The sequence below is a fragment of the Nannospalax galili genome, unplaced genomic scaffold (assembly GCF_000622305.1).
Source record: "Nannospalax galili isolate Female #2095 unplaced genomic scaffold, S.galili_v1.0 scaffold3, whole genome shotgun sequence".
In the NCBI taxonomy this organism is placed as follows: Eukaryota; Metazoa; Chordata; class Mammalia; order Rodentia; family Spalacidae; genus Nannospalax; species Nannospalax galili.
The window spans coordinates 1330182-1357515 of NW_008351466.1; the positions used below are offsets into that span (position 1 = coordinate 1330182).

At 39.7% G+C, this 27334-nt stretch overlaps 1 protein-coding gene across 7 annotated transcripts; it reads right to left on the reverse strand.

Moving 5' to 3' along the window:
- On the reverse strand, positions 1–27024 carry Cstf2 (cleavage stimulation factor subunit 2). 7 transcript variants are annotated; one of them, XM_029553631.1, is made up of 17 exons: positions 26869–27018; positions 25437–25515; positions 24842–25011; positions 24157–24293; positions 23473–23592; positions 23227–23364; positions 20322–20445; positions 17629–17694; positions 16479–16541; positions 13499–13558; positions 13211–13297; positions 12695–12836; positions 11632–11813; positions 11112–11404; positions 6379–6489; positions 5505–5630; positions 1–2562 (listed from the first exon to the last, which is right to left on the reverse strand). In XM_029553631.1, the coding sequence occupies exons 1-16, from the start codon at positions 26924–26926 to the stop codon at positions 5508–5510; spliced, it is 1953 nt and encodes a 650-aa protein (XP_029409491.1). In that variant the 5' UTR covers positions 26927–27018; the 3' UTR covers positions 1–2562; positions 5505–5507. The 7 variants fall into 7 exon arrangements, with proteins under 7 accessions (XP_029409491.1, XP_029409492.1, XP_008846564.1 ...); XM_029553632.1 differs by lacking the exon at positions 17629–17694; XM_008848342.3 differs by lacking the exon at positions 13211–13297.
- Between the last annotated feature and the right edge of the window lie 310 nt (positions 27025–27334).

A 27334-nucleotide genomic window follows, 5' to 3' on the forward strand; every position in this document is an offset into this window, starting at 1 on the left:
TGACTTTTAAAATAAAGATTTATTGAATCAATAACAAAACAATAATCATAAATAATAGGCAATGGACATACAATTACCAAGAGTCCCATCTCCACATCATACACACTAGGTACATTCTGTTAAACATAATCTTATCCAGTGTGACCAGCAACTTACACTTTATTTTTGCTTGTCAAAAAGAGAAAGATTCATCTTTGTTTATTAAACACATCTTACTTTTCCTGGGTGTTCCATTTGAAATTTATTAGTTGTAATCAAAACTGTATTACAACTGGAAGCATACTGTCATCTTTCATTGTTGGAAATAATCAGGTAGGTTTGACCTCTACCAGGGGATGACTTATCCCATCAATAGAAGCTCTTTCTTATTTTTTGTTAAAGGACTTTTTGAATGTCACGTAAAAAGAAAATATTCATAATTTTGATGTTTTCCAGATCCTACCTATTCATTGAGGAAGCATTCACTAAATGTCACATTCTTTCTTTCTATAACAATGTCCGTATTTCCCATCTACCCAACTTAAGCACAATAACCACAGCTGTTCTGGGATGTGAGTCACAGTGAATCACTAGGAAAGAAGCCCCAGATTCTCCAGAGGGAGAAAAATCCCACAGTTCATGTGCTCAATTAAACTCATTATAGATTTATCAGATTGTTTCTGTAGATTTAACACTAGATCACCTATTTTCTACCATTTATTGATCAAGAATGAACAAATGGTTGTTTCCAATCATCTAGGAACCTGTAGTTTCAAAGATTAGTGAAATAATTTCTCAATCACCAGTCTGAACACAATAAAGGTAGGTCATGGACTTGTGGTAGCTAATTGTATTATTATACCAGTAAAAATACTGATGTTTCCATAGGGATACATTGGCATGCCTCAGCTGTTTTCTTTATGAACCTGAATGTCGGTTAACCAAATTAAGTTTAATGAGGCTTTGGGAAAATGGAACTCCTAGGATACAGTTCCTATAAGACACCTGCTTACCAAATAATTTCATCTCCAGTGACTTTGATTTGGAACCTGTTATGTGAAATCTGAGTTCCTAACTAGAAATGCTTTACTCTTGGTTTCCATGTCCAAATATATTGACACTTTAAGAGATGACGGCTGCCAAAGTCAACACATCAATGTCTCATTTATGAAGAAGGCAGAAAAGGTAATGAAGACAACGAACTCTATACATAATTAACATCACAGTTGAATTGGGTATGAGCAGGATACCCAGGGAGTTCTTAGCTATTTTGCATTTTTTTCTTGACAGTTATAGTATGACATATTCAGCAAATTTTCATTTGTAAATGATTATATGTTTAGAAAAATCCCTTAATTTTAATATCATGATCTTATCTTTGCATTCTTTTGCTTGACATGTAAGCAATATGATATCACACTCTATAAGCATATGTCACGATTTTAATTCACTTAACCCAAAGGTAGAGTTCTGAGAATATAAATACACTCAAAAGTAGTTCCAGTAAACTTTACTATTAAGGCAACTCTTTGTCTCTTGAGGTTGACCTGATGGACAGAAATCACATTCCTCCTTAATGCTATTATAGGAGAACACAAGGCAAGGATACCCTACATGTTAGAGTTAGCTAATGGCACTAATTACCTTCACCCCTACTTGCAAGGAAGCAGGCAACTCTTATTGGGCAATCTTACCTGCCCCCCTGCCCCACCCTGTGCTCTATACTTGGTCCTCTTAAAAGAACTGAGAAGAATGTAAAAGTTTTTTTCTGTTTGAAGTTCCTGGGGTAAGTCTGGTACTATGGTAGGGCTGCAAGGTTTGTGACTTTCTGCAAGATAGGATGAAATATATTTTGCTCATTTGATTTCACTTATTAAAATTGAGCACACGAAAAATAACATGGGTTGTTGACACATACACAAAACAGTGCCAACACAACCTTTGTCTTAACTCTGAGCTATAATGTTCAGATCAGCTACTGACCAAAACAATACATTTTGATAATTGGATTTTCCTAAACACACTACTGTAGTATGCTATTTGCTTTGTTTGACCATTTTATGGCTCCAAGCACATGTTTTCTTCAGACTCTGAAGATTCAGAAAATCTAGAAAGTTTTCAAAGGGCAAAGCCTTATCTCACCGGAAGCAAATTCGCCAAAAACAAAGTTCTGGAAAATACTGCTTCTGAGAAACTCTTAAATACCACCAAGAAGAATAAATGTTTAGGCTAAAGCAAAAACAGAGCTATAGCAATATAACATTAAGTATAATGCTGTAGTAAGGGTAAGAAATACATCTAAGGTTTACCCTTGGTATTTCGCTTCTTAAAAGCGAAAGGGTCATATGTATCAATTTGTGGTATACTAAAATTGTGTTCAAAATTTATTTCAAGTCACAGAAAATATACAAACTAAGACAACAACATGAACTGCTTTCATTTGGAGAGAAGGCGATGTGAGTCCTCCACCTGGCACTAATTTGAGTCACTGGGGGTTAGGATGCAGAAATCACCACATTTTCAACATTTCAACAATGTTATAGAATTATATTTCCAGATTTGTTGCCAGGTATTTTTGAAAACCTGTAAAAAAAAGTTGGAAGAAAGCCATTATAAGTAGAATTCTCTTTCCTAAGTATCAAGAAAGAAAACCCAAAAACTGATTTAGAGGAGGGAGGATGTGCTGAAGATCAAATTGCCAGGGCAGAATTTTGTCTGCTTCATGCTGCATTCCACCTCAAAGCTATTGTTCTTTGTAGTAGGGCTTCTCAACCTTAGCATAACGTGGACATTTTCAGTCAGTCTTATATTACCTTAGGGAGAAGGCTTGTGCATTATGGGATATTCAGGAGAATCTGTGCCTACTGAATGCCAATGGCATCCCACACTCTCTAAAGTTGTGACAATCCAACATGCCTATAAAATTGACAAATGTACCATAGAGAGTAAAACATCCCTTACCTCAGAATTCCTCCCTCCTTCCCTCTCTCCCTCCTTTCTTTCCTCCTTGTATGCTTTGGCATGAATGCAGAAGTCAGAACCTGTGAGTGTTATTCTTTAGGATGGCCATCTACTTTGTTTTTTGAGATAGGACCTCTCATTGGGACCTGGGGCTCACTGATTAAGCTAGGCTGGTTGGCTAGGAAGTCCTAAGGATCTTCCCATCTTTACCTCCCCAGTGCTGCCAAACCCAATTTCTTATATGGGTTCTGGGGCTTGAACTCGGGTCTTCATATTTATATGGCAAGCACTTTAGGGACTGAGCCATCTCCCCAGCTCAAGAACTACTTATCTCTAATGGTGATGATAACTAAGCCTGTTTGTGATGACAGGAACCACAATTATCTAAGCACAGGATGGAGAGCCAATATTTCAGCTACAACATGCTTAAATACCAGCCAGAAGTAAAATCTTGAACATAAAATCACACAGTTGTAGGCTTACACCCATTGCCATGAATTACTGTGGGCTAACAAATGGTGAAACCTGAATAAGGCTTGTAGTCCAGCTCACAGTAATTTACCAAGGACAACTGCTTGGCCTCATACTACAAGGCAAAAACATAAGATGCTATCACTGAGGGAAGCTGTGTGAAGCATACACGATGCTCTTTGTACTGCTTTTCCAACTTCCCATGAATCTATGATTATTTCAAAAGGCAAAAACCCATAAAGATCTTGCCCTAACAACGGTTAAATATGCAAGGCAAATAAGATACAATCAGAAGGACATAATGAAAAAACCTTCAGAAAGATTTCTGTCTTCACGCTCCAAAACCAGTCATTTCCTCACATTGCAGAGAATGCCTTCTCTGACATAATTAAAAAAAGCAAATTCCTATGAATATGATATATAGTCCATATTTTTAATGAAGAAAATAGAATGTTGGGTATATATGGAAAAAAAGGTAAAACATTGGTCATACCAAAGTCTAGTCAGCCATCCATTTATGATGGCCTCCAGTTACAGTTAAGTCATTTAAAGCCTAAGTAGATATGATGCACATTTGTAGTTTGGGAGTTTTAAAGGCATTACAAATATAGAATAAAATATATTTAGTACAACTGCTAATTAGCATAAATGATTTCACTATCATAGGGTAACATATGGATTGGAGTCTAACATATATGGGTGAAAAAGTAACGATTCCATAGGAGACACCCTAGCAGGTATTGGCACAATATGGATTTTAAACTGCTTTTGGAGAATAGAATTGTTTATGAAATACAAAGATGTTGGGAAAATATTTTTAAGATGAAATAAGTTTTAGACATCAAATTAGGTCACATGATTATTTATGAGATAGTCTACCTGAATCCTTCTTATCTGAATGATGAACAAGAAGAGTATTGGTAGAATGCAGTAATCTCCAAAATGTATAGAAACTGATGCTGACACTGGACATCTACTACCTTAAATGCCCTGTAATAGTTAACCATCAAAATATTCATTACAGGGGTTGGTGCTGTAACTCAGTGCTTACATAGCATGCATGAAACCCTGAGTTGTATTTCCAGCATTGCATAAGCCTAGTGTCATGGCACACGCTTGTAATCCTAGCACTCAGCACTTGGAAGGTGGAGGCAGGAGGATCAGAAGTTCAAGGTCATCCTCAGCTACACAATGAGTTCAAGGCTAGTCTGGACTACATGACATGCTGTCTTAAAAAATACTCATTATGAGACAAATACTAGAAACTGAAATAGTTACATATTTTATTGAAAAACTTTATATTTTCTCCATTTTGATGGAATGGTTGGGAATAAAATAAGTGATTGTGAAAGGATACATACCAAACTTTATTGAGACATTCTGTTGGGGAAATGGAATTCAGGAAGTTGGGCTCTTTACCATTACGATTTATTTATTTATTTATTTATTTATTATTAATTAATTTTATTTTATGTGTATGTGTGTATTGCCTGCATGTAGGTAAGCACACCCGTGTCGTGCAATGCCCATGGAGGTCAGAAGAGGCTGTAGGGTCCCCTAGGACTGGAGTTACGGACAGTTGTTAGTTGCCATGTGGGTGTTGGGATTCAAACCCGGGTCTTCTGCAAGAACAACCAGTGTTCTTGACCACTGAGACATCTCTCCAGCCCTGTGGAGCACACTCTTGTCACTGCGCACCCACAGAAGTCAGAGGACAACTTGTGGGCAGTTGGCTCTCTCCATGCACAATAATGCATTCCGGAAATCAAACTCAATTTGTCAGGCTTGCTAGCAAGTGTCTTTATCTGCTCAGACATCTAGCCATCCCTTCCTTTAATTTTCTACATTCCTGTATCTTATTAATTTTGTTAAAGTGTCTATTACTTTCATCATTAGAAAAGGTTGATGATCATAAGTAATTCAACAACTAAACAAATGTTCTACAGCACCACCCAGAGGTGCTGACTGCTGAAGGCTAAAGAGAGCCTAGTGGAAAAGACTGAGAGCCTCAGAGTACATCATCTTGTTGAAGATTGGAAGTATGACTTCAAATGCAGAAGGAGCTAGTCCCGCCCAAGTGCTAGCCAGCTTACCTTTCAAGGTGCTCCAGTGGATTTCTGTATTTGTTCCTTTAAGATTAGGATACTCTGCCTTTGCTCAGGAGGCAGCATGGCAATCTGGTCTGCGGTCAGTTGAAGGACCTGCATAATCAAAGCAGCCTGTGCAAGGAAAGGAAGGTTGTGAATTTCAATGATGAACCAGAAACAAAAAACAAAAAAACACCACCAGCTTCTGTCCAAAAAGCTACTGTAGTGGGATATGAAGCAAAATGGAAAAAGGAAGGATATTTCACATACACACAAAACAAACAACAGGCCAAAAAGAAAAGGAAAATCCAGTGTAAAAAAGCGCAATGAAGAAAGCAAGAGTAAAATAAAATACCTAAGATTAGACGAATCAAAACAGAAACCTCATGAACTCAAAGTTCCTGCAGACTAAGACGGTATCTGTGAGCCCTGGGAATTCTTCAGTTTTTATTCCTGTTTTGAAAGTTTTTCTTTTTCACAAGTTTAAGCCTTTCCATCAGACATGAGCTCCCAACAATAGCCAAGTATAACAACAGAAAGGCAAATTTGTGTGGTGAATCTGCTATTATTTTTAGGGATAAGGCAGAAAGGGGAGGTAGAAAGAAGCTTGAAATTTTAGATTAATTTGGCTTGTACACACAAAAAATTGCTATTGGTAGATGAATCTGAAATGCCAAGTAAGTCACCATTTTTATTCACTTCATACATTTAGGAAAAGGTCCCTAAATGCTCAGTCAACAAGATCATAATAAAGTTCTAAGTTAGAGTAAACATCACCTCCAAAGGGACTTTGAAGACCCAGGATCGCCACATGGAAACTGTGAAAAGATCAAAAAGACTAAATTTGTGCATAGGGAGGCAGTCAGACAGTGTTGCTTACCTTCTCATGATCCTGGGGTGTGACTTGGCTCTGTCCTGGACTAAAGCCACCAGGCTGGCTTGTGCCTTGCATGCTCGCTCCTTGCATGCCTGCTCCCTGCATGACTGGGACCTATGTGCACAAAGAGAGAGGAGTCTTCAGAACTCCTGAACCCAGCAATGATCTTCAGATGAATAGGAGGGAAAAGAACATATGAATCTGAAGATCAGCTTATATTGTTAGCAATGGCAGAAGGCAGGGTTTAGCCAAAGATCAACTAGTGAGTTCCAGATACTTGGCTTATCACAGTTCTAGCACAGTCAACAAATGTCACATAGCACAAGCGAGTACCATCTAATTAGCAAAATTCAGTCAAATAAGCTCAGGGAAAACTGGGTACACACACTCGAGAAAACTACTGCTCAGAGGAAACACAAGTAAAGCCAAGTGAGTTTAAACATAATGTACACTGATTCACTGGGGAAGCTACTTTGAAAAGGCTACTGCCTACCTCTAGTTCAATCACACACAGGTAGCTATTCACATAGGGCTCTCTAGCCCATAAGACGGAGATGGTCATATGTGAGAGAGGCAGAAAGGAGATAGGAAGACTTCTGGGGAAAAGATTACTACTAGCCCAACATTTGCTTTTCAGAGCTTTCTGTAGAGAGCATAAAGCAATTGCTTTCTGCTCAATACAGACCAAGAAATTCATCCGAGTAAAAGAATAAAGAGCAGTTATAGCATACTTAGTGGTATTTAAGACTGTTAGTGAGTCCACCCCCTTTGGAAGACTATCAGAACCCAAGGAAAAGGCTGTTATGCACCTAGAGCTGTTATATGGGCTCTATGCCAGAGCAATGTACTCAGAGCTTACGTACCTTTATTCCATACAAATTGTTAACAAGCTTGTTACCTACCTCCCCAGAAGATTAGGAGCAGCAAAGCATAAAAGAAATAGAAACACCTATCATGGCTGCAATGTAAAGAACGAGGTGACAGCCGGCTAGTGAAGAGGGCCAGATACCCCACAGGAGAGATCTAGGTTTTGTATACAACACATAAAATCATGAATCTATTTTAATCCTGACTTTGAGTAATCAAAAATGAATAACATATGTCTGTATTAAAGAAAACAGGGAGCATACAAAAAAGTGCAAAAGAACTTTTTTGATGAGTCCTTTTTATCAAAAGAACTCAAAATAGTTTTAAAATAGTTCTTTCATCTGGAACACTCACTTCCATGCATTAACTCTCTTCTAAGACACTGAATACATGAAGCAGCAGTACATCTTTATACAGTACTAAAATACCATCACTGTTCTGTTCTGTCATCAATACCAAATCTGTTATGGATCGGAACCATTCATGGGTAGAATCTTTTGGGAGCTTATTAATACTTATCAATAATAATTTTAGAGACTGTAATGTGACATAAGCAATCCAATAATGGCCAGTCTAGATTTCCAGGAGTACATGTTCTGCCAAGAGTGACAATATGTCTTGGTTTGCCCAAGACAGTATCAGTTCATGCTTTTGTTTCAAGAATGAATTATTAACAGCACCTTCACTCTCAAAGGTATCCTCCTTCCAGGTGTGGTGCTGCAAGTGTGGAAGCAGAGGCAGGTGGATTTCTGTGAGTTCAAGGCCAGCCTGGTCTACATAGTTCCAGGCCATCTGGGGCTCTGGGGCTGCAGGGACACCCTGTCTCAAAAAAAACAAAAAAAAACAAAAATATGTGTCCTCCTTTGTATGACAAATTAATCACCCTAGTAGTAACAAGCCTTTTAACTACATGATTCTAATTGGATGAAATGGAATTACATTTTAAGTCTGATTTAAAATGATAAATTAAGGATTTATTTTTAAGTAAAAAATCCCCACAGACCATAAAAAGGATAAAATAAATTGTATTTGTTATTTATTGGAAGGCTACATTAAAAATATAATAAAGGCAATTATCTATAAGAGTAATTACCTATCACAAGTGAGAGGCACAGGAAAGTCTCTTAACATATAGCTTTTATAGGTTACTGAATGCATTATGTATATATTTATTTTAGGTGAATATATTAATTTTTAAAAATTTAAACATTATGAAGATTAAAGCTAGGTGTGGTAGTTTGTGTCTTTAACCCCAGGACTCTTGAGGGAGAGGCAGATGGATCACTGTGAATTCAAGGCCAGCCTGGTCTACATAGTGAGTCCAGGCCAGTCAGGGCTACACAGTGAGACCCTATCTCAAACAAAACAAAAGTATGAAGACGAACTTCTTATTTTCTGTATCTTGGATCCTAACTGGCTTCATAGACTATTAATAAAAACTATATTGGGCTGTGAGTGTCTGATGTTCTAGGTTTGAACAAAACCCGAACAATTAACAATACAGAGTAATACGTTCAAGTACTAGCAGAGAATGGTCAGTCTAATTACCTAAGCATATAGTGTAATAATTTGGTATTTGTCTATCCAGTTAATACAAAGTTTCTGGGGGCAGAGACTTGCTGTTCACACTACTATATCCATTGTATTATGCTTGGTATTTAGTGCTCAATAATTGTTGAAAGTATATACAAAAAACATGTCTATTAGCCAGGTGTGGTGGTGTACACCTTTAATCGGGAGGCAGAGGCACGCAGATCTCTGTGAGTTCAAGGTCAGTCTGGTCTACAGTGAGTTCCAGGCCAGCTGGGGCTCCAGGGAGACACTATCTCAAAAAGATAAAAACAAAAACAAAAACACCACAAACAACAACAATCCCCCCCCCCAAAAAAAACCCATGTCTATTAGGTGGGGCATGGTAGTGCATGCCTTTAATCCCAGCACTTCAGAGGCAGGAGGATATCTGTGAGATAGATCTGAAGCCAGCCTGATCTACATAGTGAGTTCTAGGCCAGCTGGGGCTACATAGTGAGACCCTGTCTCAAACAAACAAGCAAGCAAACAAAAACCAACCAACCAACAAAAACCATGTCTATTATGAGGCTACTGATCATAAAGGGCACAATAAAAATCGAGGTCCACAAAAACATTTTTTAAAAAATTTATTATTTTTATTTTATGTGTATGTGTGTATTGCCTGCATGTATATAAGTGCACCCATGTTGTGCAATGCCTGCGGAGGACAGAAGAGGCTGTCGGATCCCCTGGAACTGGAGTTACGGGACAGCTGTTAGCTGCCATGTGGGTGCTGGGATTCGAACCCGGGTCTTCTGCAATAACCACCAGTGTTCTTAATCACTGAGCCATCTCTCCAGCCCCCACAAAAACATTTTTTAAAAAGCCAAACTTAAGCCAGGCGTGGCAGCACACACCTTTAATTCCATCACTCAGGAGGCAGAGGCAGGTGGATCTCTATGAGGCCAGCCTGGTGTACATACTGAGTTCCAGGCCAGCTGGGGCTACAGGAAGACCCTGTCTCAAAAAAGACAAATAAAATAAATAAAGATCAAAACTTGAAAAGCAACAGAATACTTCAAAGATATTTTATTTATTCTTTTTATTTTATGTGTATGAGCATACTGTCTGCATGTAAGTGCACCCATGTTGTGCAATGCCCGAGGAGGTCAGAAGAAGGTGTCAGATCCACTGGAACTGGAGTTAGAGGATGGTGGTTAGCTGCCATGTGGGTGCTAGGAATCGAACCCAGGTCCTGCAAGACCAGTCAGTACTCTTCACCACTGAGCCATCTCTCCAGGCCCAGAATACTTTTTTATTTTATACCAAGAAAAAAAAATACTTCTATCTTGAAGAGGATTACAGGGACATAAACACACAGATACACAGACACACAGACACACACACACAATACTAGCAGAATGGAAAAGAGCTGCATTTTTTTACTCGGTCACTTCTTAGTTCCATGAATTTGGCCACATCACCTTAGTTTTTGTCCTTCAGTTTCCACATCCATAAAATGAGAGAAATGGATGACTGGCATATTCCATTCCAGCTTTTATATTCTTTTCTCTTTCCTCTTTCTCTTCCCACCCCCAACGCAGTGGAAGACACATAAACATAGGAAAGTGGGAAGAGGGAAATACAAAGAAGGAAAAATGGAGTCAACATAAAGAAAGACTCAGGGAAAACACACAAATACCATCTCTCTACAACCAACTGAAGATGACGAGGGCGGAGGTGACCACCACAAAGCAGCACATACACACTGCTGGAGAGCCAAGTGAAGACGAGAGGGAAGAGGCAGATTTCAGCTCCAGAGTTTAAGGTAATCATATGTGAACTGCTGTTCAGATGCCGTTCATTTAGGTGCTGTGATAACACTAAGTCCACAGAAATTTATGCCTCCCAAAGATGATCGAAATGAACACAGTTCCTCACATGCTTTAGCTCAGTGGTTCTTAGTTGGAGTTGTCTATTAGAATCATTTTGGGGAGGTTTCCCAATATTCCCATGTTCAACATCCTATTCATCAATATGCGTGAAATCTGGGCAAGATTTTTTTTTAAGAAGCTTTCTAACTGATGTTGGTTTGTACCCCTGATGAAGAGTATTCCCTGATCTATAAATTTTCAGAGGGTACTGAAATTGTGAGACAAGGTTGTCCTTTGGGGTATAATCCTGGTGGCCAGAGAATTCCTCCCCAAAGGGGTACAGAGGTAAGGGACATCCTAGTTTTCCCTTTCTAACAGGCAGATAATCATTCATTCAAGACAGAAGGCAATAAAATGAGCTTCGATAACAAATTCTCAAATAGATTAAGATTTCCTAATAGAGGCTAGAAGTAGTATACATACCTGTCTGGATCCCTGGGGAACAACAGCCCCCATGGTCATTGGACTGGGACCCTGCATTGCACTAGGCATAGGTCCTCTCGGGCCAGGTACTGGGCCCCTGGTATCCATGCCTCTGGCCTCCATCCCACGGACTTCCATCACACGGGCCTCCATGGCACGGGCTTCCATGGCACGAGCCTCCATAGCACGAGCTTCCATGGCACGGGCCTCTAGTCCTCTGGCATCTAGACCTCTGGCCTCCATGGCTCGGGCCTCCATCCCTCGTGTATCTATTCCTCGGGGATCTCTTCCACCTATAAAGTTGTAAGAAAACCACTGTATAGTCACTAACCTGCATTTCTATTTCTCTAATTTTATTTTTCTTCATCTATGACACTTGTCTCCTTTCTAGTTCATCAGACTTGTAGGTAGGTAAATGTCAAAGATGCTTAGAACTCCTCTGTCCCACATAAGAGCTGAAGACAGCCAGGTTCATCAACCCATGACTACCAGCTGGCCTTGTGGTGTGGTTTCCTCTTACCTCTGCCATCCAAGGGTGGACCCCTCTGATCTAGCATGGGTCCTCTTGGCTCTGCCATTAGAGGTCTAGGTTCAGCTAATGGGCCACCCCTCATGTCATGTGGGGGTGGTCCACGACCTTCATGGCCAGGAACATGGTGCATGGGTGGACCCTGATGAGGTGGTGGTGGTCCGAGGTAACCTCTAGAGATGGAGGAAAGTGATATAATTTTAAAGCAGAACAAACCAAAAATGAAGCGTCAACCAGAAGATCGATAAGTAAACACCCAATGAAGAACTCGCATAAGCATCAAGAAATTAACACTAATATGAAAATAACAGCAAACAGTTCAAAGAAAAGCCAGTGAATATAAATCCATGTATTCCACAATTTCCTCTTTGGTCAGGTCACTCATAATTAAAGAAGAATTAATGGGGAGTTATTATATATACAATGAGCCAGTATAGTGCTTAACAACACAGGGTCTGATTCAGACTGTATGGGCTCAAATCTAGGTTCTTATCATTTATTAGCTGTGTGATCTGGGTACTAACTTAGTTTCTCTATGCCTTAGTTTCTCTATCTGTAAAATGGGGCTAATGACATCCATATTCTAGGGCTGTATGGCCTAGATTTGTCTGTCTATCTTTGTGGGGCTGGGGGACTGAACCTAGTGCCTTGAGAGGTAATTTCTCTACCATTGTGCTACACTCCCAGCTTAGAGAAGATCCAATGAGATGATCTAAGTTAAATACTTAGGGTAGAGTCAAAGATATGATCCCTGTTAACATCAACAACTATTGTTACTACTCATTTTACCATGACCTCAGTTTTCCTTGTTTAAGTATATATTACTAGAATTTACAAGTTCTAAAAACACAGTAGTCAATGGTTTGCGCAAAGTTACCTTCTGAACTCTACAATTCTGCCTTAGAAAAAGTGCTTAGTTTTGGACAGCGGCCACAAATAATTTTTTATGTTTTGAAGTAGGCAAAGAGGTCCAACTGGTGCAGAAAGAGTTTTCTCTCAAGGTAAGGAAAAAACCCTAAATTCTCAAACTGTTTCCTTCTATGTCAGTACTTACCTAGGTTCTACCTCTCCAGTTACAGAAAGTAAAGTGCCTCCCCGTGGGTCATTGGGAGCATCTCCTAACAGACCACGAGGAGTTGGAACGTTGGCAGGCAAGGATCCCCGCTGCATAGCTGCTCTGGGGTCTTGCATTGGCACTGACAGGGAAACAAATGGGGAGTTACTGCTGTGAAAGACACATAAGGAAACAAGAAATGACTCTGTACCACTGACAACATAATTTAGACACCTTAGAGTGGGTGAAACCTCACCACAGCAGAATCCTCTTGCAGCTCAAGAACAGAAGCAGGGTGTAGGCAGAATCTGTGCCATGTCAGAGGTATGGATGGAATTATACAAAGAGCAAACTGGGGAGTAACCTGTCAAGGACTAGCACTGTGACCTGAAGAAACTTATGCTCCTGGTTTTCCTTCTAATCAATCTTAGTTCAAGGACCAGAGTCACAAGAGAGGTAGGGTCTTGGCATATATGAACACTGCCATGGCTCTGCAAGAACCTGCTGTCTCCTTACACACTGCTATTCCATCCAAGCCTCCTGACACCAGTAGGGAGGGAGTACAGCCTCGGACAGATGCCCATATCATCCATGTTCTCTGCCCTGTGTGAAGAGGTCAATCTTAGGCTTGTTGCCTCAATAGGAAAAAAAAACACAAAAAACAACAACAAAAAAACAAAAAAACCCAAAACACTGCCCTTTTGGGGTTCTGAACGTGAGGATGACTGCCAAGCAGATCTTTTCCTCTCAACGTCCCACCCTGAACACCACAAACAAAAGGAAACCCGCAGATACAATGGGTACCTTGAACTCGCTCAATAGATGCAGGCCCGGCAGGTCCCACGGGCGAGTGCTGTAGGGTTCCTAGGTGAGCAGTAAGTTCAAAAGGAGAAATAGTAGACACTTAAAACAGCTGGAACACGCACACAGAAACATACACATACACAGACACATACACATACACATACACAGGTAAATTGAGAAGCCAAGAGTTCATTAGCTTGCCCCAGGCAACAAACTTTCCTAAACTATACTAGGCCTGTTTGGTATTCAAAACAGTTCCATTTTGACCAGACATCTTCCTAAAGGGAAGTCTATGGGTCACTAGGTTTATTTGGGCAAGAATAACCAACAATTTTTTAAAATTAAAAAGTATGCTTTTGAGACAGGGTCTCACTGTGCCCTAGCTGACCTGGAACTCATTATGTAGACCAGTCTGACCTAGATCTCACAGAGATCCGCATGCTTCTGCCTCCTGAGTGCTGGGATTAAAGACGTGTGCCACCAGGTCTAGCCCTATAACTAGCAATTTTTGACTTTTCTGTCTTATACGACCACATTTCCCCTTATATCTCTAAATACCATTATGAACAAAGAAATAAAACAGAGAAAGCAAAGATGAACATATTTTCAGAGGCAAAACATGAAAGAAATTGGAATGAATGTAGCATGTGAGATTTAGTGGCCACAACAGAAGTGGGACAATACTGTTTTTGTCCTATTTTAAAGCACAGAAAATTCAAGGGGTCAGGCGTGGTGGTGCACGCCTTTGATCCCAGTACTCCTGAGGCAGAGGCAGGTGGATTTCTGTGAGTTCAAGGCCAGCTTTGTCTACATAGCGAGCTGCAGGCCAGCTGGGGCTACAGGGAGACCCTGTCTCAAAAAGACCAAAAAAAAAAAAGAATATCATTCCACATGTAGTCACTGACTACAGCAAGGTTTTGATTCTAAAAAACCAGACAGCAAAGATTAATGAGATGGGACTGGCAACAGCGCTGATGAAAGAGGCAGGAAAGCAAGAACCCTTCACTGTCTCCCTTCACCATTACAGATGAGCAGAGCAAACACGGATTCCAAGCAAAGTAAGGCTGTCAAGGCACAAATGAAAATTCTTGTTTCTACTGCTGGGTACTACAGGAAATTATTATTATTTTTTAAAATAATTTATTGAGCACTTTATACATGCATATAAGGTGTTTTGATCAAATCCATGCCCACTCCCTCCCCTCTAACTCCTCCCCTATCTCCCTATCACTTTTTTCTGATAACTTCATATACTCTGTCTTCTTTTCTTTTTTTATGGGGCTTTTTGCTACTCTAACACGGAAATTATTTTTAAAAGCTTCACTGACTTGTTGGACATGCTGAGTCAGATAATACCACGACTGTTCTTGATAGCTACTTTTGATTTTGCTATAAATTTTCTAATTTTGTAATACAATTTAAAAGCTGAAATAAAGAGGTCACCTCACTTTGTCTTTGCATGAACAAATCCTTCTAATACTTTCCAAACATGAGTCAATTAATTTTGTTAATTTATTTGCCAGAAAGGTGGGACTAAGCTATAGGAGGAAGAAAGACATCTTGTAGAATGTATTAAACAGCTAAGGCTTCACTGATGAATTGATGGCCTGGGGAGAGGTAGAAGTGCTGGGATTAAAGGTGTGAGGCCACCACATCTAGCCCTGTAACTAGCAATTTTTGACTTTTCTGTCTTATAATACCACATATCCCTGAAGCTCTAATGCATTCTCACTGCTACCAAAATACTCTGGGGTATATACACTACATATCGACAGTGGTGGGGGGTGGTGGCATAGAACAGCACAAAAGCAGGGAATGCTTAGAGGCAATGTGAGGATATGGCCAGAAGTTTGCCTTGCTAAGACAAGATTAGTCTCATTACTTCAATCACTAACTCCTGTATATAAACCATGGGCTTGTATCTTAATCTTTTGCTTTTTAGATGGGTTTCTCTTACTGGGCATAAGGTAAGAAGAAAAATATTAAGCTTCTCTGTTCTTGTGCAGTTCTGGAACATCGCAGGAACTGAATGAGTAAGAGTACACTGAACAATATCTTTGTAATCAGTGGTAGTGTGCAAAGATGGAAAGCGGATAGATTTTGTATTTAGACACATCGATCTTCGCTATGCTGCTTACAAGTTCAAAGAAAAGAACACCAGATACAGGCCACATTATTCAGACATTAGTATGCACTTACCTTATCCTCTTGAGAAACTTAAAGCTCTTGGGCTTCCCTCTTTTCCTCTAAGACTGGTGGCGCCACCTAACTCACAAGGTTGTCTATGAAAATTAAAGTCCCTGTGTTTTTCAGTACACATTCAGATCCCTTTTTGTCTCTTTCTCTTGGTTTGAACTAAATTGTTGTACTTGATTTTTCTTCCAAGTCCAATATCATGAAGAAATAATGTAAAGATTTTCGAATGACTATTGTTGTTATATACAGGGTTTCTGCCACAGTAGAACAGAAACTTTCCAAGTATGCTTTTTAAATCCGATACCCTCCCAGTTAGCAGTGGGACTTACATCTCATAATCTACACACCTAGTCATATACTACATGTTCTCTATTCAAATTTCTTACCAAGTCAACAGCTATTCCTAGAATAAGTGGGAACATGTTTGTGAAGTTGTTACATTATTAGGAAACAAAGGATGCATCTGCTGCATTATCAATTCTTGTACAGCTAGGCTCCAAATCCCTTGGTGGAAAGCCTAGACCATTAGAAATTTCTGAGATGACAGAAACCTTCTATATCTTCAATGTCCGGTGTGGTAAGCATTAGCACACATGGCTATTGAGCACTTGGAATGTGCTTACTGTGCCTAGGAAATGAAGTTTCAGATTTTACTTAATTTGAACTTAATTTTAATTCATTTAAGCTTTAAATTACCACTTGTGGTCAGTGGTTGACAGAGTAGACAGTGCAGATATGGAACATTTCCAAATCCAGTCCACATTCATCACATATTAATATTTACCTTGTCCTCGTTCCATGGGCACTGGTCCACCTCCTGGCATCCCAACTTGGGCTTGCATTACTCCTAGAAGATAAAGGGCAGGAAAGGAAAACACAAATTGGGCCTGTAGAAAGGAAATTACAACAGTGGCTGAGTTTGCAAATTTCCTTACTTTTCCCCCCATGAGGAGAAACCTATAATGGAAGGCGGTAACTACCACCCAACAATGCAGTGAGACAGAAGATGGGGTTGGTTAGTATATGCCACACTTCAGTGACAAATGAGTGCAGAAAGAGTATTTCATCTCCTTAATTACCAAAACTGTGGCAGAAGGCTCGTCTGTAATACAGGAAAACAATGCCACTTACCCACAAACCTCCTCTCACAAGAGGCAGTATTGTTCCTAAGGTACTGGGTCAAGGTGTGGGTATATTATTTCAGTTTTGACAAAGCTTTGTGGGGGCACAGCTGACACTGAATGAGAAGGTGCCAGGGATACTAGGTGTCTTGTAAAGTCTGAGACAGTCCCACAAAATTGAGGTTGCTTGTCTGTCTGATAAAACTTTCAAAAGTCTCACTAAATAGTCATCTAAAGGAAAGCTTTTTATTGCCATCTGAACCTAGAACTTAAGTCTATTTTATCTATAAACGCGCAGGTTATATGCACTGTTTTAGTATATATACACTGAGCTTTTCAGAAATGCAATTATTGGGTAACTTATGGATACTGCAGTTTGTTTTAAAAATTCTAGTATGATTTTTCACTATTTAGGAAAATCACATTAATAGGTCATGTCATATTTGGGTTGCCAGAGCAAACATACTATATGACTGTCTACAGTTTTAGTTTTTACATTCAGGGTATAGATATAAAAACCTGATTACTCCATTTTGTTTTCTAGTGTAACTGCCCCTGAACATTTACATATTAAAATTTTAAAATAACAAACTAATCTTCTTTTACTTCTCTTTTATATTAGAGTTAGGGCATTATACTGATCTTCTGAAGTCATGTTACATAGGTTATATCATCTGTGCACTTCATGTCAGGACAGGAAAGTTATTGAAAAGGTTACAAGAAGGGGACACTGGATTTAACAGGGTTGAGGACCTATGGTCTACTCTAACCAGATGGGGTATGATGACTACTATATAAAGAATAATCACGCACCACAAATCCTTGTCTGGTCCCTTCCACATAGCAATAATTCTCTTTTCCTCAAAGGAGCAAGATATGCTGTGAGTGGGGACAAAAGGCAAGCTGATTTGTATGTAGTTCATTAATATTTCCCTAAAATAGAAAGTACACATCACATTCTCCCTACTTCATTGAACATGCTAAGCACTAAAAAGCTATGGATTAAACACCCAAAGAACTGGGTGCTAGCCCAGTTCTTGCTACTAAGTAACTGTGATTCTCAACAGTGACTCAATAAAATGATTACATTCTCCAGCTTCCTCATGTATAAAACAAAAAAAAATGTTCTAAATAGTAGTCCTCAGAATGTGGTTCCCAGCCAGACAAGCCATATCATTATCAGCAAGAAAAATGCAGGAACTGCAAATTCTCAGATTCTGCACCTCAGACTTATTGAACTACAGAGTTTGGCAGTGGGGACCTGCAATCTGCATTTTATAAGCTCTTTAGGTGATTGCAACACACATTAAAGTTTGAAAAGCACTGGTCTAAATGATTTCAAAGCTTTCTTCCAGCCACAATGTTCTATTCCATTTGTATCCAGACCAATCACTCAAAACAATACAAAGATTTAAGATCTGAGGAAGACTCAGCAGAAGGCATTATGGGCATAATTTCTTTGATAAGAAATCATCTCATAACACCACCTCTAATTATACAGGCTAAATTCCCAGCAGTGTAACTGCTGGGTCAAATGTCTTTATGTGTTTCATGTACTGCTTTCCTGAAAGGCTAAAAAACTTGCAATTTCTACCAGTGATGTATGAGTACAACTTTCTCTACAAATATTGTCACCTGTCTTTGAAACCTGGTACTGATGGTTTGAAATGACATCTCATTGTTACTTAATTTGTAACCCTCTAACTAGAAACGAAGCTATTTTTTGTTGATCATTTGTTTTTGCTCTTCTATGAAGTTCTTAAAACATTTTCTTTCTATACTTTTCTAGTGGGTTGTTTTCCCCCTTCTTATTAAGGATCAAGGAGCTTTGAAGGATAGCTCCAAAATCTTCATGAAATTTTAATAAATTCAGAAATAAATATTATACAATCAAAACTATCCCTTGAAAGTTTAGCTATTTACATTTTACAGATACATTCAACTTTTGCCTTTTTTTGGTTATTGGCTTACTTGATAAAACTTTTTAAAACAGAAGATGCTGCTCAATGTCATGTATGTCAACAGTTCATGAGAAGGCGTCTACAGGGATGGAGAGCAGACATTTAGAAATCATGATGGAAATTGGACATTGTTGTGACATCTACATGTGCAACCAATATACTTGTCTCATTTAAGAAATCATTTAGCTGTAGGACTGGAGAGATGGCTCAGTGGTTAAGAGCACCAACTTTTTGTGTGGTGCTGGGGATCAAACCCTGGGTTTTACATATGGAGGGCAAGTGCTCTATCACTGGGCTACACCCATATCCACATTTAGTCCTTATCCTTAGTAACTTCTTCTCGGAGTCTTGTGCTTTATCATTTTTCTAATTCATTAGAGCTAGTGCTGAATTCTTTTATTTGTTAATAATATGGACATTTCAGGATATCCTTTAGGCACCACTTTCACTACTTCCCGTTCTTTTTTGTATAAAGTATAAATATACATTACATTTTGTTTTAATGTATATTATTTATACATTTAAAACATTCCTCATTAACACAAAGATTAGATACAGTATGTTCCTTAATTTTCCAAGTAAAGATTTTTTTCTCACTCACATTTTAATTATTTGTTTCTGATTTTATTGGTTTAAAATCAAAGAATGTGGTCTATAAAATCTCTACTGCTTCAAATCTGTTAAGTTTTACTTTGTGGCTAAGTAGAGGAGTAGAGGGTCTTTTTCTTTTTTTCTTTTTTTTGAATAGTTCCATGGTCACTTTGAATAGCGAGTATATTCTGCAGTCAAAAGGTGTAAGGCTCTCTATAAATATTAAGTGGAGCTCATTGATTCTATTATTTATCTCTTCATTATGCATAGTTATGTTTTATCCACTAGCAAAAGGCTGTTCAATGTGTCCACAGAAGGTGCTGCTCAATATCATGTATGTCAACAGTTCATGAGAAGGCATCTATAGGGATGGAGAGCAGACATTTAGAAATCGTGATGGAAATTTGACATTGTTGTGACATCCACATGTGCGCCCACTATACTTGTCTCATTTAATAAATCATTTAGCTGTGGGACTGGAGAGATGGCTTAGTGGTTAAGAGCACTAACTGCTCTTGCAGAGGACCCGGTTCAATTCCTAGCACCCACATGGCGTTAACAACCAACCATTCATAACTCCAGTTCCAGGGGAATCTGACACCCTCTTCTAATCTCCATGGATATTGCATGACACCTGGACACTTACACACATGCAGGCAATACACTCATACATAGTAAAAAAAAGAAGCCATTTAGCTGGGATTGGAGGTATATGACTCTAATTCTCACATTTTGATATCTGAGGTAGGGGGACTGCCAGTTTGAGGCCAACCCTAGCCAAAACAGTACAAAACAAAAGAAATCATCCAATTTCCTCAGCCTAGGATACATATGTTACAGCTATACACTAATTTTCTATCAAGAGCCTATTCACACATAAATGGTTGCACTTCGGCAGTTGCTAAGATAAAACTTCAACAAAATAACAAATGGGCGACTCTAAAAGAAAGTTACCTGCAGGGGCTAGGGAGCCAGGGCCAGGTCCTGCTACAGCAGCTGCCATTTGCACTGGGGCTGGAACTCCACCCTGCATAGAAGCTTGCATTAGAGGAGGTGCGCCATTGACGTGCATTCCACCCTGACGGAGAGAAAAGACTGTGTACATGTCTCTGTGGAGACTCAGAACATCAAGTTCATGATAGCCTTAAGTTCTTCTTAAAATCAGTAGCTGCAAGTAGTCTACCAAACACCCTTTTTGTATTGTATGTCTTCTATTACATCCGATCTGCAGCATACAACTTGAACCTGGTTATGGGGAAAGCGGTCATGATGGAGCATATTCCCAAAGGAGTGACTGGCAACCAATTCTTGACTTCCTGACAGGCTCAACAATAAGTTAAAAAAATGGTATACACCCAAGACAAAAAAGGGGCTGAGACTTTTTTTTTTTTAAAGCAGTTGCTCTTAGTTCACATTTTTATATGGATACCAATCAGTTTTTTTCTTGGGGGTTGAGGGATGTTAATTTTTAAAATGCTATATTCAATTCTGAGAGCTCTTTTCATCAGTAGATTCCCCCATAGAATTGCACAGTCCTTTGGAATGTCAAGAAGTCAAAGAATTAAAAACTAAGTTTCAAAAAAAACCCTCATACATGCTCAATGTAAATAAAACTCAAACAGAAATGAGGAAGCTGCACAGGGAGGTGGTGAAGAATCTGAGATTAGACTAGCTTCAGACCACAGGTTTGCCACCTACAGATCTTTTAGACCAGTCACATTTTCTGACTCTTAGTCAATTTTCTATTTCTGAAAAGTATTTAGAACAGAGGCTGGCAATTATAGCTCACTGGCTAAAATCCTTATCTAAGTTTTTTTTTCAAAATTTATTGTGTGTACATGCACACATAAGCATGCATACGGAGGTCAGAAAACAACCTGTGAAAGTTCCATCCTTCCACTATACTGGTCTTGGGAACTGAACTCAGGTCATCAGGCTTGGCGGTAGCGCATTTAGCCATTGAGACAGCTCATCCATCCATCCATCCATCCATCCATCCATCCATCCATCCATCCATCCCTCTCTCATCTATCAATCTATCTATCTATCTATAATCTATCTATCGTGTATACTATGGCATGCTTGCGGAGATCAGAGAACAACTTGCACAAGTTGGTTCTGTCCTTCCACCATGTGATTCCCAGGGATGGAACTCAGGCTTGGTGGCAAACATCTTTACCTGGCGAGCCACTTCACAGGCCCCAGTCATTTTTCCCTAATTAGTGTCTCATGGCTTTGAATTTGAATCAAGGAAGACGTTGAACCCTGATCCTCCTGCCTTCACCTTCCAAGTACTGGGACTGGGAATATAGGCATGTGCCACCATGCCTGTTTCCATCAGTGGCTTTACAAGGTTTTATTGGAACACTTTCACATACACCTTTATATATATATATATTATCTCACATAGAAGAGTAGTTGCAACAGAGATCCTATGGCTTGCCAAGCCAAAGATATTTACTATCTGGGTATCTACAGAAAATGTTTGCTAAGAAAATGTCTGCTAAGCCTTGCCCCATGCCTTCCTAAGATTCATTTACATTGTTTATCTCTGTCAGTCTGGGAGGTGAAAATGATACTTTGTTAGGTGATATTTACCTTTATCTTATTTTGAGGTTGAATACACTTTTGTGGACTGCTTAAGCCTATTCCCCACTTTCACAATTGTTTTTACGATTCCATAGTTTTAGTTTATGGAAAGTTATATATACAACACAATCTCCTGTAGTCTTCCTCAATCACACTTTGTATCCTCCAATCCTTAAATGACTTCAGAATTCTTATACATTTAAAAATTTTATGTTCATCATTATATGCTGAATTTTTTCTTTTGTACTTCACTCAACCTAGTTTGGAATTTATGCTGACACATATATACATTTGGGGAATGTTTCCATATTCACTTAGTTCCACTTTCTGTGTGATGTTATATTTTTGAGTAATTATGTTGATAGCACATATTCTAGCTTACCTTATCGCTATATAGAATCAGGTTTTGAAGTCATTTGTGCCGACACATATAGCTTACTTAACTGTGTCAAGTGTTGCACTGGATAGTTATATTACATTTTCTCCAGTTTTCCCTGATGCATACTGGATAGATATACTACATCTCTATTTTTCACTGATGTACATTTCAGATGTCTCCAATATTTGCTATTATCATATGGCAATAAACATTTTTGGACATGTTCAAATATTCTTTATTAAATAACTTGAGGTTTGCATATGTGTGGCAAATAGTTTTTCACATTTTGTCTTTGGTGTTTACTTCCTTTTCTTTACAAAAAAGTTTCAACTTTTAAATGTGTCAAATTTTTATGGCTGCAGGGTTTGTACTGTGCTTTGAACATAAGTTTTTCTTTTTGTCATAGCTGCTGTGAGGATTCAAGGAGGCAACAGACAGGATAGTGAAGTGATAACCACAGTGCTGAGGCATCTCACACACACACACACACACACACACACACCCACCCAAACATACACATGCACAAACACACACACACACACACAAACATGTACACACACACCCAAACATACACATGTTAAAAATCTGTAGAAAACATTCAGAATTAGCATGTATGTAAGTGCACCCATGTCATGCAATGCACAAACACACACACACACACACACACACACACGCGCTTATTAGAAAAGGGTATACAGGGAGGATCTCTTTATGAACTTGGGACTGAATTTATATTCATTCTGGTGGCTTTGCAACCTGGAAAGTGCTTTCATGCCTGGAAATTATAATTACCATCTCTGATTCCTTGTGTTTCTTCTCTCAATATATTCTCCTGGAAAGAAAATAACATTTTAAGATAGATGAAAGAAATGTTGAAGGATAAAGCCCTACCAAAGATTGAGCCTGGGGGGCCTGAGGATTCTGCTGGTTCATTGAAACATTGGGTCCCGAGCCAGGCCCAGCAACATGGACTGGCTGAGGGTTGCCTGATATCAGCGTTGGGATATTTGTCTGTCGATGCAGGATTTTCTAGAAAGTGAAAAGACAAATCTATGAGCTGTGTGTGTAACAGTAGGCAGTTCGTATCCCACTCAACAATTACCCTGCTACCTTCATAAAAGAACCAGACGCACTCACCAGGGCAATCTCTGGATCCACAATTCTCATCACTACCTGTGCTTGTAGCAAAGCATAAGCCAGCTGTGGATTCTGAAGCAACATGTTTCGTGCTTCCTGGGGACTATTCTGGACACAGAGCTGAGAAGACAAGAAGATTCACCTTCAGGTTCAACACTGAGCGTTTGACAGTGATTTAGATCCAATCCCATCTCAAATCTAATATTCAAGATGATCTCTGAGTTGCTATTTTCTTTGTGAGAGTCTTGTGTATCCCACTTTGGCTTTGAACTCGCTATGATCCTTGTGCCTCAGTATCTCAAGCAGTGGGATTGCAGGCACACACCATCATGCCTGGTGAGTTATCACTGATTTTGACATCGAACACAAATCTTGGCCAAGGCAGGCAAGAGGAAGAGGCATTTATAATATCATAATATGGTCACTCAGGGGGAAAAAAACACATTCAAACATCTACAGGGGCCACAGAAACTCAGCTGGATTGTTTGCACAGGTGTGTTTGTGCATAAAAATAGAAAGGTCCATGTATGAAATGTTAAAAAAAATACTGTCCACACATGGAATGATGAAGGTGTAAAACATAATGTCTAGGGACAAAACTATTTCAGTTCAGGGAATTATATCCACTAATTCCTTGAAAATCTGATGTGAATTGTTTGTTCACAGTCTAATGCCTCCTCCCACCTTCATTTGTTTCATCAGCTCAAACATCTGTTCTGGTGGAAGACTGGCAACTGCTTTGCTAATGGATTCAGGGGCATCTTCAGGGCTGATGGTCTCTCCATAAGGTGACTCAATGACAGGTGCACCAGTGCCAAGGCCTGATTAGGAAGACAGTACAAGAGAGTCAGGAAAGCAACATAAAAAGCTGTCATTTCAAGTTATCTATTTTCCAGTGCTGCTATAAGCACCAACCAGTAACTTGAAATTAGCAGGAGCTGAGAAGCAAGTGATCTGGAAAAAACTTGTTTCGGTGAAGGAAAGTGACAGCGTATTTTCTGTTCTCAGAGGAAAGTTGGGAAGGTGATCACATGGTTGACAATGCCATTACTGACTTCTTCGACAAATCATTTCAGAAGAAAAACATTTAAACAGACACAGACGCTAATTTCAACAGAGAATTTTTAAGAAGACCTTTAATGCTCCTACCAGTTACTGATCTGGCAACACACAGAATTAGTGGCTTGCTGTACCTGACATTTACCTTCAACTGGAATCCAACTCCTAAGCAACAGAAGGATTTCTCAAGTCATCTTTACCTTGTTTCTTAAAGATATACACATCCCTTCCTCAGGCACCCTAGGTTCTAAGAAGCTAGGCTGCTAACCATCTCAACACACTCAACATACACTGCTGGGATCATACTCACTCTTCAGTTCTTCTTTGTTCTTCTCGCTAGCAGCATTATCCACTCGAAGTGCTCTCCCACTGAATTCGCGCCCATTCAAGTTCCTCATGGCACTAAGTGCTGTCTCTTGGTCTTGGTATTCACAGAAGCCATAACCCTTTGGTTTTCCTGTCTCCCTATCGTATACCAATCTGAAGAGCAAAACCAAGCATCAGGAACCAATGTTACACAGAGACAGGGTTCCTGCAAATGTTACCATGCTCTAATTTGGCCCACTGTAAGGTAACTTTCTAACTCTGCCTTATTGAAGTGTTTTAAAAACATTTTTAATGAAAAAATATCTTTCAGATGAGAGTGGATATAAATTATACAGTATGTGAATTTAATTCCAAGTTTGTAATGATTTTTAAGAAATTCCCACCAACTGGGCATGGTGGCGAACACCTTTAATACCAGCACTTGGGAGGTAGAGGCAGAACGAGCTCTGTGAGATGGAGGTCAGCCTGGTGGCTGTGGCTACAGGAAGATCCTGTCTCACAAAAGAGCAATAAATAAATAAATAAATAATAAAATTAAAAAAAAGAATCTCCCATCAAAGACTAGAAGAGGAACTCACCTGAAACTAACGACTGGTCCAACCTCAGAGAAGATGTCCTTCAGTTGTTCCTCAGTAGCTTCATAAGGAATGTTTCCCACTAAGGAAAAGGTAACATGTTAAAATTCTGATACTGTAACCTAGCTCTTCGGTGAGCAAGCACACAGAATTTCTATTTGGATCAAAAAATATGTTAACTGGCTGAACACAACATTCTCTAAAACCACATTATATTTTGATGTAGACCTCCCTCACAGGGGAAATGAGCCAAAAGATAAATAAAAAAGGCTGTCTCACAAACACTTTTCAGAAGGATATGTCAAACAGAAGGGTTTCCCTAACTTTGATGAAAATAAGTATTTAAGCACTTGGTATTTACCTGAAGTCCTACTTATCAGTGAGTACTAAAACTGTGAATTTTAAAATAGGTGCATATGTCCTTATTTCTGTGGACGTACTGGGAACAGACATGAGAGTAGTGGAGCATGTTTAAAAGTCATTTTCAGCCAGGCGTGCGCGCACGCCTGCAATCCCAGCACTCAGGAGGCAGAGGCAAGCAGATCTCTGTGAGTTCAAGGCCAGCCTGGTCTACAAAGCGAGTTCCAGGACAGCTGGGGCTACAGGGAGACCCTGTCTCAAAAAGACAAAAAAAAAAAAAAAAGTCATTTTCAAATGTTTTGCCATGTCCCTTTCACACGGTGCTCTTTTTCTTGTTCTTTTTTTTTTTTTTTAAAGAAAGGCTCTTGTTACATCATTCTGGCTGGCATAAAATCCACTAAGTACCTTAGGCTGGCCTTGACTTCAAGACAATCCTACCCCCAAAAGTGCTTCAAAGGCAATATAAATTTCAAAGAAATAACTCATTTAAGCGATAAGAATTCCTTAGTTTCAATCCTTAAAATCTTTCTGGTAGGTTTTAATCACTCACTCACTCACTCACTCATTCATTCATTCATTCATTCACATGTCCATCCATCCATTCATTCATTCATTCAACCATCCACAACCCATCTCAAGATGCCAGGTGGCCGCTACCACTAGGGTTGCACTAAAGACTACAAATGAAACGCAAAAGATACTGTTTATGACGGCGGGAAGTGGACAAAATGTCGACGCTTTGAGCACAAATCTGTATTCTGGGACAAAAAGTAGCAGGGAACAGCAAAAAACTGTTGCCATGTACCTTTTCTCCTAAACAAAACTGAGACTCATATAGGGGGAGAATGCACAGAAAACCAACGCTAGCATCTTACTCCCTGACTCATACTGCGGAAAATCGCGGACACTTTGGGGGGGGAGCGGGGGGGTGTCGTGTCTGCCTAAGAGTGCACTAGGCTGGCGGCGACCAGCTACAGGCTTGCAGCAGCCTCGCCTGCCCCGACACCGGCTCCTGATCAGAGCTGCAGGGGGCGGCATCCCTCCCTGGCTTTAGGCTCCACCGAAATTCTCTCACCAAATACAGAACGTAGAGAACGATCCACCGCAGGGTCTCGCACAGGCAAGCCCGCCATCCTTCCCCCCTAGCGGTTTCCGGTGCGCCTAAACACACTTCCGCAGAGACAGCGAGCGCAGGACCGATCACGCTTCTGTTTGGCGCGGGAGCCGGAAGCTTCTGGACGCAGCAGACTCAGGTCCTGCCCCTGCGTGGTGCGGACAGACGCAGTACTGCGTTTGGTCCGTGGGAGGAGCCACAGTCTGTGGGCAGGGTTTACCTCTTGAGGACAGCTGCATTCCCAGCGCTGACTGGACCTGGGCTAGGCTCGTTTAAAGAGTTTTAGCCTGCAGACATCCTTATCCATCATTTTGCTTATGCCGATCCAAACAGATGGCTGCAGTGACTTTACCTTGGAAACAGGGAAGTCTTTTGCTAACCGTCCTGCAATGGCATCTCAGATCTGTCTTACTAGAGGGGGTAAACG